At 40.3% G+C, this 15,628-nt stretch overlaps 1 protein-coding gene across 1 annotated transcript in view; it reads right to left on the bottom strand.

The window, feature by feature from the left end:
* Window positions 1–1,127: 1,127 nt before the first annotated feature.
* The window catches only part of LOC118811256, a 56,343-nt gene continuing 41,842 nt past the window's right edge, over window positions 1,128–15,628 (bottom strand). The window contains exons 8-9 of the mRNA XM_036575412.1: window positions 6,329–6,398; window positions 1,128–2,347 (exon numbers count right to left, since the gene is read on the bottom strand). Coding sequence (XP_036431305.1) covers window positions 2,096–2,347; window positions 6,329–6,398 — 322 coding nt within the window. The 3' untranslated portion in view covers window positions 1,128–2,095. The remainder of the gene's footprint in view (window positions 2,348–6,328; window positions 6,399–15,628) is intronic.

The following is a 15,628-nucleotide window of genomic DNA, read 5'->3' as shown; positions in this document are numbered from 1 at the left end:
GTGTGTGTGTGTGAGGGTGGACAACATGGACAGGCTGCTGACTGGCTACAGCTGCTAAAGGAGAACCCTATGCTGACCACTTGTGATATTTTAAACACCTTGTATTTTTGCATATATTGTTATGGCTGTATTGATTTAATAAACAATAATGCGGTGGGTCCAGCAGACCACTGAGTAACAAACACATCAACAACACACAAGGGGGGGAAAAAATCTGCATAGTTCTCTCACAAAGCTGTAAACGTAGAGCGGTTTGGTGTGAAATGATTGATTGTAGAGACTCAGATGTCTTTACAGTGGTGGTGATAGGAACCAGGGGTCGCCATGACAACAACACAAATATAGACATTTTATTTACTATCCAAAACCACCAGTGAACCTGGACAAGTATTACATGGAATGTTTATGTTGGTAAATGTAAAAAAATAAGTTTTCATTGCCCTGTAGGCAAAACTACACACTGAAAAATTATGGTTCTTTAATGGTTCTTTATTAAGGAAATTGGTTCGATATAGAACCATGAACACTCAAAGAACCATTTGCATGCTTAAATGGTTCTATGCCTGGTGAAAGTGTTCTTCAGATTGATGGAGAATGGGTTGTACATGGTTCTATATAGAATCTTTTTGAAAAGCGTTCTGCTATTGTTACGATGTAAAGCTTGTAACAACAGAAGAACCTTTTTTGGTGCTATATAGAACCATACACAACACATTCCCCATCAATCTTAAGAATCATTTCACTATGCAAAAAAACTATACAGCACCACAAAGAGTTTGTATTTCATTATCTAGTTCTATGCACTTAAAATGATGTTTTTTCAAGGGTTCTTTAGTAAAGAAAATAGTTCTATATAGAACAATGAGCACTCAAAGAACCCTTTGCATGATTAAGGGGGTTTTTGCATTGTGAAGGTGTTCTTCAGATTGGAGGAAAATGTGCTGAAGATGGTTCTATACAGCACATTTTTGAAAATATAGCATCAAAAAGGGTTCTTCTATTGGTACATGCTTGACATCGTATCAATAGCAGAACCCTTGGTGCTACATAGAACTCTTTTTAAAAAGGTGCTATATAGAACCAGCTATAGCTCATTCTCCATCAGTCTGAAGAACCCCTTCACAATACAAAGACCCCCTTAATCATGCAAAGGGTTCTTTGAGTGCTCAGGGTTCTACACAGAACTATTTTCGTTACTAAAGTACCCTTGGAAAAATATCATTTTTAAAAGTGAAGCCTAAAAAAATCTCAACAGCCTCTGATGGCTCCTCCCCTTCTGTTACATACAGCAACCTGCAGTGCACTTCAGTGTAGGGGGACATTATAATGCCTTTGTAATGCTCTTATTAAACTGATTTGATCCAGTCTAACAGGTTAGGTATTGACCCAAAGCATTTTAACCCCTTAAATGGCCTCGGCTTGCCAGCTGAATGTGGTTTCTTGCCATGAGTGGTGATAATGGTCACTTACCAAGAGCTTCAGCCACCATTGAGTTTACTGTTCCTCCCATTGGCTACCTGTTCTTAAATGGTCTAACTGGAGGCGGTACCTTCAACATGATTGACAAGAGGTTAGAACAGGCCCTCGGGGCAGCTGCTTCTTCATCTTCTCATGTTGGAATAATGGTAGACTCGACACTACAGTGACTGACAATCATCTCTTGAGGTACAAAGTGATATTATGGGACAGGACGGGCTGGGGCTAGCTGGTTAGCATGCTAACTTCAGTAGATATCTCTCCAACACGATACACAGATGTCTTTGTCGTAATGTCAAAATTTGTATTTCTTCACATTCTGTTGATAATTTTAGGTAATTATGAGTGTTTTAAATAAAAAAAATCTTACAAATTGCACCTTTAATAAAGTAACTAGTTAATTAGCAGCTGTTGGCTTGATAAGGCTTAATATGAGCATTAGAAGGGTGTTATAATGCCCCCTACATAATAGTGTTACCCATACATGCTTTCTCAGCTGTTCTAGCCATAAAACACTGCACTCTTATCGCATTCCCCACTTTAAGGTGCCTTTAAAGTGGCTACTACTCTATGTACATGATTTGAGACACATCTTCAGTTTCTAGGATCAGCCTCGGTGTCAGAGGTTGCTGGAGTCGTCCAGTGGGTTGGCGATGACAGAGTTGTGGATGAGGATGAAGAGGGGCAGGTGGGCTAGGAAGTCCAGCAGGTCAAGAGAGCGAAGGCTGCGGAGTTCCCGCCTGACTGCTTCCTCGTGCTCCTCCCGGATTCCTCCCGCCTTTAACTCCACCAGGAGCTGTTCAGCGCTGATGCAGCCCTGAGCTGTCACGGCGCCCCCTGCCTGTCCCTCCAGCAAGAACAGGAACAATTGCTGTGAAGGAAGAGCACAGGAAATGTAAGTGAATCTCCATTTAAAGGGTTATCATTCACTCATCAACTGATCCCTCGCTTTGGGGGAATCCCATGCAAACCCTCCTTTGAGATCGTCTTAGAGGGAATCAATGACAAACCTTTAACCTGAAACTAGCAGATGTAGCTTTGTGTAAATTGAGCTGATATCAAAACCAAGACTATCAGTGTACTGATTACTTAGCTCACCCAAACATGCAGTTCCATCACTGACTGATGATTGTAGTTACCTGGTTTTGGGAGAAGTGTAGAATTCTGGCAACCAAAGTTTGGGCAGGCAAAACTGTTGGAGTTTGCAGAGACCCCTATGACTTTAACTGCTCTTTCTTTGCGGCGCTTCAATATTAAAAGGCGAGTTGTCAAGCTGAACTTTGTGAAGAGTATAAAATAACACGGTTCAGAGTCTTACTGAGCTGAACTTAATATGATGCAGAATGGTTTTGGGCACTGTTATAGGGATAGTTTTAAGCTCTAGACATTCTTGTCCCTGGTAGTTAGGGCTGGGTATCGAAATTCAATACTTTTAGAGTACCGACCTTCTTCAGTACTGTAGAGAACTGAAAAATCCATGTCATTCAATACCAGAAGTAATCAGACTAATCAGCATCTGGGAGCTACAAAGCATGAGCGTTCCAAAGTAGACTGGACAAAATTACATTTGTGGGCAGATCATCAACATTAGCGCTTCATTGGGGAACTGCCGCAGTCAGTAAATATACCCAAACCAAACACCTCTAATTTCTGGTTCATCTAGGAAGCAGTACTGAAGTCAAGGTACTGGGAATTTGTACTGGTAAGGTGCCAAGACGAGGTACTGGTATCAGTATCAAAACAGTTTTAACAATAGCCAGCCCTACTGGTAGTGTCCCATTTATTCTTCTCCCACATTATAGATGAGCTGCATCAACAAAGATTAAATTAAGTAGAGTTTAAATCTAGTCAATGTGTTAATCTAGGTATTATTTTAATAGAGTTGTGTTGTAGTGCTTCATTTACAACACATTAATAAATCTGCAATTAAAACCTCAATCTGTTTCTGAATTGTGAATGTCATGACAGATTCATGAGTGTAAGCAAACAGCAGCACTTAACACCAATCATAATTATAACACTTTTTATATCGTCACTATGAAAAGAAGGTAAATTTTCATTTTTATTTTTTATCTACACTATACAAAAGTTTGTGGGTACCCCTTCTTATTAGTGACTTCAGCTGCATACACAGCGTGTATGGTCTCCATAGAAAAGCATTGACAATAGAATGGGATGCTCTGGAGCAGCCACACATGAGCCTAAGGTCACCATGTCCATGTCAAGCGTAGGCTAGAGGGGTATGAAGCCCCCCAGCAATGGGCTGTGGAGAAGTGGAACTGTGTTCTAATGGAGCTCCAACTAATACCATTGGGATGAGTCTAATAAGCCGAATCATCCAACATCACTACCTGATCTCACTAGTTGCTGAATGCAATCAAATCCTCACAGTAATGTTCTAATATTCAGTATAAAACCTTCCCTATAGAGTTGAGACAGTTAGTGCAGCAGAAGCGGGCAAACTCCTTTTTAACACTCTTGATGTAGCAGGTGTCCACAAACTTTTGGCCATATAGTGTATGATTTGAACACAGCAGCAGTCCTTTATATTGTGTCAAAATTTCATGATCAATAGGCCAATAGAAATGCTCCAAAACTACATGGAATTAAATTCCTTACACTGGTTTAAACTGAAAGTAAAGGACGTTTTTTGCCCTCCCCTGTAAAGTTACCATTTTGAAGATACTTGTTTTGTTTGGACAGCAAAGATGTGCTTTTGAGTGAAAATTAGTGTTTGGCTTTGTCAAAAAGACAATTCAGACATTAAACAGTCCACCGTTATTGGAGGCCTTACAGGCCACTGACTTGAAGACTGAGTAATATCCTAACCAATAAATTTCTGTCAGTTGTTAGGAATGGAAAACAGTGGCGGCAGCTTTATGCTTCTCTTTACTGAAGAAGTCACTGTAAAACAGACACAAGGTAAAGTATATGTAAATGTCTTTTACAAGTGCCTTTTAAATGTCCATGTTTAATCTACAGTGGCCAAAAATGTTCATGTTAATCACCATTAGCTTACTAGAATCCCATAGGGGCGCTAGCAGAAATTAACTTTATTGTACAGGTGTTTTTTCCTTGACATTTTTGGTCCAAACTGAAGGCCAAACGGTAAGCATGGGCAAATGAAGTTTTCACAATGTTTAAGTAAAATACGCTGTACTTTGCATGTTGATGCCTCTTAGCCTGTGAGGCTAAAAGCGCTTTACATATATATATATATATATATATATATATATATATATATATATATATATATATACTTTTACTTTACTTTTAATGTAAGTCAATGGAAAGAGAATTTTTTACAAGTCATTTTGGGCCTTTTCTTTAGGTCCATTCATCATGAACTTTAAACACAATGTAAAAGCCAACAGACATATTCAAATTATATCAAAAACTGAAAAATAGAGATACAAGGATTTACAACAGCAACATATATGTATATCGCTGTTGTTGGAAGAAAACCTTGTATCTCCAAAATGGTAACTTTACAGGAGAAGGAGAAAACACACTTTACTTTTAATGTAAGTCAATGGAAAAAGGATTTTTTCTAAATCATTTTGGGCAACTTGTTTTGGTCCATTCTTCATGAAATTTGCAAAAAACATCAAAAATGGAGATACAAGGTTTTCTTCCGACAGCAGCGATATATATATATATATACTGCTGTTGTAAAACACTGCAGCAAGTGCATTAAAAGTAATGTAGTTATGCCGTAAAGCAAAACATTTGAATTAAAACTATGGTTTAAATGTTTCCTTGACTACTTAAAGTTTGGACCACATGGGATTAACACATAAATCAAGCTTAATCCCTGCTGGTTCAACCCATTTTTTGTACATGAAATTTGCCACTTTTTATAGGAGTTTTTTTTTTTGATTGACAGGTACGCTTTGCTCTGTATATTTGCTAAACATGATTTTACGTTGAATGCTTCCATAAAATCCTCCTAGTATCCTCTTTGATGAAAGATTTGCTGGGAATATGTTTACTTTTCTAATGCAGTGCACTGTTTTCAGTAATGGTTTATAGGGAGAAAGTCTGTTAGAAGAGGCTAATGTGTTCATGACCTGTTTATGTGTGTGTGTGTGTGTGTGTGTGTGTGTGTTGCCCCATTCACACGTGTGTCTGAGGAGGCTCAAGTTACAGCGGCCTGTTCCGACTCTTCTGTGAGTGCACCTGTTTGCACAGTTAAATGCATCCAAGGTAATGAGTACGGCTGTGTGTGTGTGTGTCCTGTAATCCCCCTGGCAGTGTGCCTGCTCCTCTCTCCATTCCTCCCCAATAGCAATTCCACCCCGAACTCGCTCTGTAATTAGCCGGCCCTTTCTCCGCTAACCCTAAGAAGTGGCGGTGGGGGCTCAGCGGCCCCTTTGCCACGGGCTTTCAAAGACTCCTTTCCTTTCCACGGCCTCTCGGCCGCTCCTGAATGGCCGTCCTATCCGCCCCCAGCTCCATCTGAGATGAGCAGTGTGTCTTTACTTGATTACAGAGCGCATAGCACTAGCCGTACACCGCCAGCTACTTTAATGAGATTACCGCCTGTAATCCATGAATAAAAGAGAGAGAGAGAGATGGAAGAGGAGGAGGAAGAGAGAGCAAGGAAGGCAGAGGGAGAGAGAGAGAGAGAGAGAGAGAAGCAGCTAGTTTTACTAAGCCAGCATTTGAATTGCCCTTCAAAGCATTTAGTAGTCTTTATTTCACTATAATTAGGCCCCTCTGTGCCTCGTCCCACCCCACTGAGAGAGAGAAAGAGAGAGAGAAGGGAGACGGACAGAGAAAAGAGAGGGATGCTGATGTTTTTGAGTTGCGGGGAGCTCATGAATGTATCTACCATTACCACTCGACGGACCTTGGCTTTGTACAGCTTCATCTCCAAAGATTTGAAGTCCATCTTGCTGATGAGGGAACGCATGAAATCACTGTCAAACAAAAGGAGAACTGGGTTAGTTGAAGGCTCAACTTGTCAGTGTTCGAAAGTTTGGAATTACTGTTTTGTTGCGTAGTATTGTGCAAAACTATTTGGCCCTTAACCCCTTACAGGGCCAGGGCCCACAGACAGGTCCGAAGTATTAGTACACACTTCTATAACCTAAGAATAGCTCTGCCAGTTTGAATTGAAGTCCCTGTAGTTACTGAATTATAAGCCTTATGTAATAAGCTTGGGATTTTAAGGGGTTAAGCACATTGTTCAAAATCATTTGTCTTGGCAACAAATGTGCATGTATCATTAGAAGTAGGGGTGGGCAATTATCTGAGCGTATTGCGGATATAATCAATACTCAAAGAACAATGACTAACTACATGCTTCATTACAAAGTGAGCATAATTAGCTCTGTTTGGATTTAGTTTGTAAAACACTGAATACAAAATAATTGTATTAATAGATCTTTTATTATTATGCACGTTTTCTAAGCCGCTTATCCTCCTGGGTCATGGGGGTGCTGGAGCCTATGCCAGCACTCACTGGGCAAAAGGCAGGTCACCAAAACACACTGGACAGGTCGCCAGTCCATCACAGGGCAGACACACAGACATACACATTCACCTAGGGCCAATTTAGCACCTCTAATGTACCTGATTGCATGTCTTTGGACTGTGGGAGAAAACCCATACAGATATGGAGAGAACCTGCAGTCTCCATATAGAAAGGACCCAGGTTCCCCGGCCGGGGAATCGAACACAGCAACAGCGGTACCCACTGCACCAATGTGTCACCCATTATCATTTAAATTTTTACATATAATTTTTTATTAAATGGGTCATTCTACAGAAACATCCATTTTTGTGTCCCTAGCGTTTAGAGCGTTTATATTACACTTGAAAAACATGGCTCATGTTCTTGAGCTGTCAATGTAGCAATATTGGTTTTTAAATCAATTATCTAGAATTCCAAGCACCACAGAAGTGCTTGTCCCCACAGTCATGTGTGAAGGCTGAGGCCATATTTTGAAGAAAAAAACACGTTTTTCTGCAATTTTAACTGCAATAATCTATACATGACTATGAAATATTTAAATTAAATGACATAAGGAAAACAAATGCCAACTAAATGGTATAAAATATATAACGAAAGTTGTTGTCCCCAGGAGTTGTGTCACTGGTGTTACTGTGTAACAAAAAATGTCTTACTTTGAAATAAAAACCACACTGATGACATCACTCGACTTCCTTTTACCTGTTTTCTGAGGATCTATGAAGAAAAGCTCATGGTAAGTCCACTGTGTCTTTCAGTTATCAGAGATTTTCTCATTTAGCTCATGATTTCATATGAAGCTTTCATTTGACGTCAGTGGTGTGACCGACTTTATTCTGAGGTAACTGTGAAAAAATAGAATACAAATAGATTAAATTACATATTTTAGTGGATATTCCATGATTGACAACATGTGGTTTGATGCTCTGTAGCAGCCGTTTTGTAAAATGCATTGCTCATTTGAAAATGTCTCTGGTGTTCCCTTTAACACCAATGAGGATCGGTAACACCAGTGACGCCTAAGGAGAGATAGAAAAGTGGATGTTTCTGTAGAATGACCCAAATATAGTTGTTAGATTAGATTGGTTGTCTCAGGGTGGTATGGCCATAAGCAAAATATAGTTTCTAAAGATCGTATGGATGATTATAGATAATATACTTTTAATGTGGCACTACAGGCTCTATTTTGCCTGCTTCAACTTTTTCAGTCTCAGAAAAAACAACTAATTAGAATAACCACAAATAAACATAGATACAGCAAAAATTAACAAGAATTTCTTGTTTTCAAAAATCTTCTGAGCTAGTTTGAAGTACAAATTTGCCCCCAGGAAAAGCGTGGATTTGTTCAATGTCACCACCAGCACACCTGATTAAACTGAATGAAGTATTGATTAGCAAAAAAAAAAAGTATTGGACGAAAACTACTAATGATATTGGGCTTCCTCAAGGAGACGTTTGGAAATGGTTAAATGAAAACATTGACACACTTGTATTAAACATATTGGTATTTATTGTATTATCAGTGTTTTTTTTGTTTCAGTTGCCTAAAAAATGTACAGACTACTGTACATACATGTAAAATGATTTTAATATGATGTTAATATCAGAGATGGGACTCGAGACAGAGGCTTGGACTCAGACTCAAATGACATGCTTAAAACTTTAGACTTGTTGAAATGCCAGCCTGAGGAAAAAAACACTGTCAAACCTGATAAAATTAGGGCCACAACTGTGATAAATAAATAAAACTAGTTGCATCTATCCTTACATGACTTTCCCTTTCAGTTTTTCTCTGTTTGTCCACAGTTATTATGGCCATGCCATTCTCCTTAAGCTTGCAGCAGCTTCAGGTTCAATGGGGCTTCTAATAGTGAGCCATTCATTGTAGAAGGATCGTCTGTCTGATGGACAGAACTGAAGTGCTACATGCAGTAAATGCAGCGTTTAAAGGAAAAAGGCAAAACAACTCGAAACGTGTGGCTAGCATGTAGCGCAGATATCCAATATGCTAGTTAGCGCAATAGCTAATTTAGCTAAAGCTGGTCATAATCAAAGCTGCAGATCATAATCTTTTAAATAATACTGCACATTCAGCTAGATCGGCTATAGCTACCTACCATACTTGCTATACAATACATATTAGCCAGCCGTTTCAAGTTGTTTTGTCTCTTTCCTTTAAACAGCACGTTACCAGCGTGTGGGGCTTCAGTTCTGTCCATCAGACTGGATTATGTTTATAATGAAAAGGCCCTAATTTGAAGTGACTGAACCTGACAGGTGTTTAGTAGATTTCCTTTTGAACAACACTAATAACGAGACTAAGACTCTCTACTGAAGACTCGAGACTCAACTCGGACTCACGACCCAGAGACTCGAAACTCAGCTCAGCATGAAGCGTCTTGTGAGCATCTGATGACATGATAAAATTACGCATTGCATACACACCGATCAGGCGTAACATTATGACCACCTCCTTGTTTCTACACTCATTGTCCATTTTATCAGCTCCACTTACTGTATAGGTGCACTTTGTAGTTCTACAGTTACAGACTGTAGTCCATCTGTTTCTCTGCATACTTTCTTAGCCCCCTTTTACCCTGTTCTTCAGTGGTCAGGACCCCCATGGACCCTCACAGAGCAGGTACTATTTGGGTGGTGGATCATTCTCAGCACTGCAGTAACACTGACGTGGTGGTGGTATGTTAGTGTGTGTTGTGCTGGTCTGAGTGGATCAGACACAGCAGTGCTGCTAAAGTGTTTATCTCATTCCCGTGCCTTACTAAGTCATGGCCACACGTTATGATCTCGTTCCCACACCTTACTAAGTCATGGCCACGCATTAGGATCTCATTCCCACGCGATAATAAGGGGTTAATAAGAGATCTCACCAGCAAGGCTCCATAGGTTTTTTTTGCATCGTGAAAGGGTTCTTCAGATTGATGGAGAATAGAACCATATAGAACCTTTTTGAAAAGGGTTCTGTATAACACCAAAAAGGTTCTTCTATTGTTATAAGCTCGACACCGTAACTATAGAAGAACGCTTTTCTAAAGAACCCATTTCCAAAAAGGTTCTATATAGAACCATTTACCGCACATTCTACATCAATCTGAAGAACGATTTAATGATGCAAAGAACCGTTTAATGATGCAAAAGTTTCTTTGAGTGTTTATGGTTCTATATAGAACCATGTTATTTACTAAAGAACCCTTGAAAAACCATCTTTTTTGAGAGTGAAGTGTATGATAGTGTCTGGTGTTTCGTTTATAATGTTTACATTGTACAAGTTATTATTAAATAAAACAACAGACATTACTGACTAATTAAAATGGCATACGATTTTAACCCTTGTGTGGTGTTGATGTTTTTGAACCCACCACATCATCAATACAGCCATAACAAGCTATGTAAAAATACCAGATGTTTAAAATATCACAAGTGTCCAGTGTAGGGTTCTCCTTTAGCAGCTGTAGCCAGTCAGCAGCCTGTCCATGTTGTCCAGCCTCACACACACACACACATATACAAACACATACACACAGACACACACACTAACAGCAGGCCATGTAGGAGGAGAACAGAATGAAGGACACAGCACCTCCACACTTTTACTCCCCGGGTTCAGCCCAACACCACGTGTGTAATATAAATGTGTGGGGGGTGAACAGAGTGAAGACACTGAAAATGGGTTATTTTATATGTTCTTCACAGAAAATGAACAAAGGCCAAGAATCTGAGGTTGAAATAATAATAAATCACATCATTTTTTCTTTGGGTAAACATTGAAAATGGGTCCCACAGACCTGAACACCACACAAGGGTTAACAAACTTTTAAAGAGATGCTTGTATAGGACTGATGTTGATGATGGCTGGTAAGGGCATATGGGGATAGATGAATTTATGCTGCTTTTGGCGCGGAATTTTTTGGCGGGGTCAGCTCACGCGGCGTGTTTTCTGTTTTTCGGGAGGGGGTGGAGTGGTTTGGCTTTGACGGTAAAGTGTTCTGAGCCCATTGTGGTTGCTCATTGCGGCCTGTTCCCCTAAACAAAGATGCTGGACACAAGGCCAACCCGCCACTATAACGATAAAAACTGCCCCGGTGCATAGAGTTTGGGAGGGGGGGTAAAGGGAGGGAATTTTTGGGGGGCATTCTGTAGTGCAATTTGGCTACTTGCTGACCGAAAAACACACACACACACACAGGCATATGCACACATGCATGCACACACACACACTCACCCCACACACAGATAATTACCCAGAGACACAAGCCATTCATTTGGAACAGAGCTCTGCTGTCCAGCGTGTGGCATGACGACGGCTGCTAACAAGCCTCCTCCTCTCCAAGAGCATGCCGGGAGGAGAACGGCAGCCTCGCTTCAGCCACCGGGCCCAGCACACGCTCTGGAGACCCCCCAAACCCCCCGGTGGCCCAAGCGAGAGAGTGGGGGGTGTGATGAAAATGAGGAAGGACAGGCCAGCTAATGATCATTAATTGCGCTGCAGTGTGGAAGGCCAGGCCTGAACGAGGGTCCTGCAGGGACAGGGAGGGGGATAATGGTAGCTGTAACCCAGTTCTATTGTTGGGGTGTCACCCCTCCCCCCCTTAGAAAAGCCCGCCACTGCCAACCCCAGCAGACCTTACGCTTACGTAATGGGTTAAATTTTGGCGGTCTTGTTTTTTTTGTTTTTTTGTTTGGGGTGGGGCACAGTGGGTTACATGAGAGTGTGCGTGTGTCTGTGTGTAAGGACAGTGTTTGGTGGGTGGGGGGGGTGACCCACTTAAAGTTTTGGGGGGTAAGAATAGCGTGCGTTGTTTTCGGCGAGCAAGTTTTGGCGGCTTGCGTGTTATTCAGAGTGGAGGGAAAGGATTTAAACAAGGCCAGGGAGCATCAGCCAAAGACAGAGAAAGACTGTTGTTTCAGATTCCCTTTGAATTGAGTGTGTCTGTCTGAGTCAGCTCGCTGAATCAGCACAATTAAAGCCTGGATTTATCGTTCCTGAGTCTGGCACGGAGCTTGTGGGCACTCACAAGTAACAAACTGCTCTGTCCCCAGGGCTCCAGACCAACTTTTCTCAGAACCGTCCCAGAGCCGGCCCGAAAAAATATTATTAGCCACCCAAAAGTGAAAACTGGCCGGCCAAAATGTAACCACTTCGTTTACATTATATTTCTCTTTGGAATCTTTGTTCTACTGTATTACAAATTACCAAAAATGAAAAATGTCAGACATCAAAAATACTTGATTAGCATATATGCGCACACATATACGTACAGACACACAGTGCACACAAACACATCTAAATACACACATTTGTGTATTTATGACCCATAGTGTATCTGTGAGTGTGTGTGCATCAAAAGCTCTGCAACTGAATATGTATACTTTGTAATGAACTGCTTTCTGGAAATGCAAAATACATTCCTGTAAATTTAGATTCATGTTCATGCAATAATTATTATATAATAATACTGGAACTGGTTTGATTTTAATGCTAAAAATAAGTACATTCAGTATATATATATATATATATATATATATATATATATATATATATATATATATGTATATATATAAATATATGTGTATATATATATGTATATATATATATATATATATATATATATATATATATATATATATATATATATACACACATATGTACTGAATTTATTTACTTTTTAGCAATGAAATCAGAAATAGCTAGTAATCAATAATCATAAAGAATTATATGAGCCATCACAAATAACTGAACACAAGTACTCGACTAGTCTGTAGTAGCATATTCGGTGTTAGAATAGACAGACTGTAAAACTCCAACAAACAAAGTAAGAAATCTTACTTAAATGTCAGTTTCAGGCTTTAATTGTTCATGTTTAAGGTAGAACTTGCTAAAAATTGCCAACAGACATAATCGTTAGCTTGATGCTAATATTACATAGGAACTGTCTTTGACATTGAAACATGATGGAAACACTACTTTTAAACAGTTTCTATATGAAACGTCGTTATATTCAGGGTGGGTGCGGAGGCTGATATGCTCATTATTTATGACTGTTCTACAGACATTAAGTGTTGAGTTTATTCATGAACAATAATTGTCCCTGAAGCACCTCAAAAACATTTTAAATGTCTCGGGACGATGTTGGTTGGGAGCCCTGGTCCCCCTACCACAAAAACACTGCTATAGAACGCATTAAGATAGCTGTGAAGGTCTAAAACAGACACTTTTTTGTCTTGGGGTCCAAAGATGAAAGTTTGTAGTGGGACACTGCCTCACCAGTGAACGAGCGAAAAGGTTCTGTTCACATCGGGGGTCTCTAATCTCCCGTTCTCTGTGTATCACTGCCTGTTACGCTCAATTAGTTTCTGCTAGCTGCTAGTTTCTTCTGCATTGCAGTAATGCCAGTTGTGTGGTGTCAAGGGTGATACACTGTTTTTTATATTTTATTTTAGAATATTACACTATGCTTTGTTTTTAAAAAGTACTCCAAAATAAACTTAAAAATGAAAAACAAGCAGTTGCGTGGAAATTTGTTTTCTCTCAGTGGCTAAGGGAGTTGGAAGTGGGGGTTAGGCAACTTTCTGGCGGGCTAAATGAGGCGGGCAAATGGCCCCAACTTTGGCCCACTTTGGGCAGCCCTGGTCTAGAAGATTCAGCGCAGTCTAAACAACAGGTTGTAAAGAATGCAAGGCTCTATCTTTGGACCCACTGTGTTGTGTGAAAATGGTGGTTTGTCATGTGACCTGCGTTAGGATGTCAGTATGTCAGTGTGCGTATATATATATATATACAGGTTTGAGCATTTGAATACATAATTTCATATATGTAGGAGAGGGTTTTAGCATTGGTCATCTCCAACAAGCTAACTTTACAGGACAAACATTCACTTTTAATGGAAGTAAATGGACAAATAGTTTTAGCCATAAAATGAAGTCATTTTGGACCATTTCTGTCAGAAACATTAGAGATATATACATGTATGTATGTATCACTGCTGTATAATTTGAAAGTACCGATCACCCTATACATTGTGTGTAAATTTCATGATAAATGGACCAAAAGAAACAACCCTAAATTATTTTTTTGAAAACTTTAGTGCCCAATTTCTGTTTATTTTCTGAGTTTTAGTTTTTATTTTTCCTCCAACGTGTTAAATAATCAGTAACTGTGCATTAAAATGTGCAGAATTTTGTTCTCTATAGAGGAAATGTTCACTTATTTACACTTAGAAACGATGCACACATTTAAATCCAGTGGAGAGTGCAAGCGAATGACCAGACAGGAGCTGCTTGGCTGTTGAAGCACGGCAGATAGAGCGGCTGGTTTAGATCTCTCCCTTTAAGTTCTGCTTGTAACAAGCACAAGTCAGCACTTCTCCAGGGTCAAACCAATATCAGGGTTCAGTGAAGGCTGATTAAAGAGGTTGAACTATGCAACAGTCACTATTGTATCTGTTCTATTGAAATGTCCTTGGTCCCTTTTCATTTGTTTAATTGCTGGTCTTCTAGAACGGTGAAAGAGCTACACTCACAAAGCAAGCAGTGCACTAAATCAGCAGAGTGGCATGACCCCAGATCACACACATAGACACACCCACACACACACACATTCACGCATACACACCACAGATCTTACAGACTCACTTGCTTACTCAATCACCCTAACATAAAGTAAGACGGTAACGCTCACAGAAGCACACTCACACTCTCACATGACCTGCGGGACCCTCAGTCGGCCCCAGTGTGCAGTAGAAGCAGCTAAGGGCCCATAAAAGCCCAGAATAAAGAGAGTCTGTGTGTGGGAATCTCTGACATATGGGCTATAACCCAGAGTCAAACCGAAAGCCTCATCATTCAAATGGACTTCAGGCCAGCACACTGACCGCCCAGCCTGGACCGGGTCAATCGCTGAGGGTCACGCTTACAGACACAGGCAAATGTACAGTACTGTGCAAATGGTCAAGGCACCTGACTTACAATTACAATTAAAAAGCTATTTGTCAGGTCAGTAAGTGTGTGTTTCCTCAGAAAGAACACTAAACATTCCTGTAAATATATTACAAATTATATTATACAATGATATGATACGGATGGAATATTAATATATCCATTTTATCAGCTCCACTTACTATATAGGTGCACTTTGTAGTTCTACAGTTACAGACTGTAGTCCATCTGTTTCTCTGATACTTTGTTAGCCCCCTTTTACCCTGTTCTTCAGTGGTCAGGACCCCCATGGACCCTCACAGAGCAGGTACTATTTGGGTGGTGGATCATTCTCAGCACTGCAGTAACACTGACGTGGTGGTGGTGTGTTAGTGTGTGTTGCGCTGGTACGAGTGGATCAGACACAGCAGTGCTACTGGAGTTTTTAAACACCTCAGTGTCACTGCTGGACTGAGAATAGTCCACCAACCAAAAATATCCAGCCAACAGCATCCTGTGGGCAGCGTCCTGTGACCACTGATGAAGGACTAGAGGATGACCAACACAAACTGTGCAGCAGCAGATGAGCTATCGTCTCTGACTTTACATCTACAAGGTGGACTGACAAGGTAGGAGTGTCTAATAGAGTGGGCAGTGAGTGGACACAGTGTTTAAAAACTGTCCTGACCACTGAAGAACAGGGTAAAAGAGGGCTAACAAAGTATCAGAGAAACAGATGGACTA

This window comes from Colossoma macropomum, unplaced genomic scaffold, assembly GCF_904425465.1.
Source record: "Colossoma macropomum unplaced genomic scaffold, Colossoma_macropomum, whole genome shotgun sequence".
Lineage (NCBI taxonomy): Eukaryota > Metazoa > Chordata > Actinopteri > Characiformes > Serrasalmidae > Colossoma > Colossoma macropomum.
Note: the sequence above shows the minus strand (reverse complement) of the source record. Positions and strands in the feature narration are given on the sequence as shown.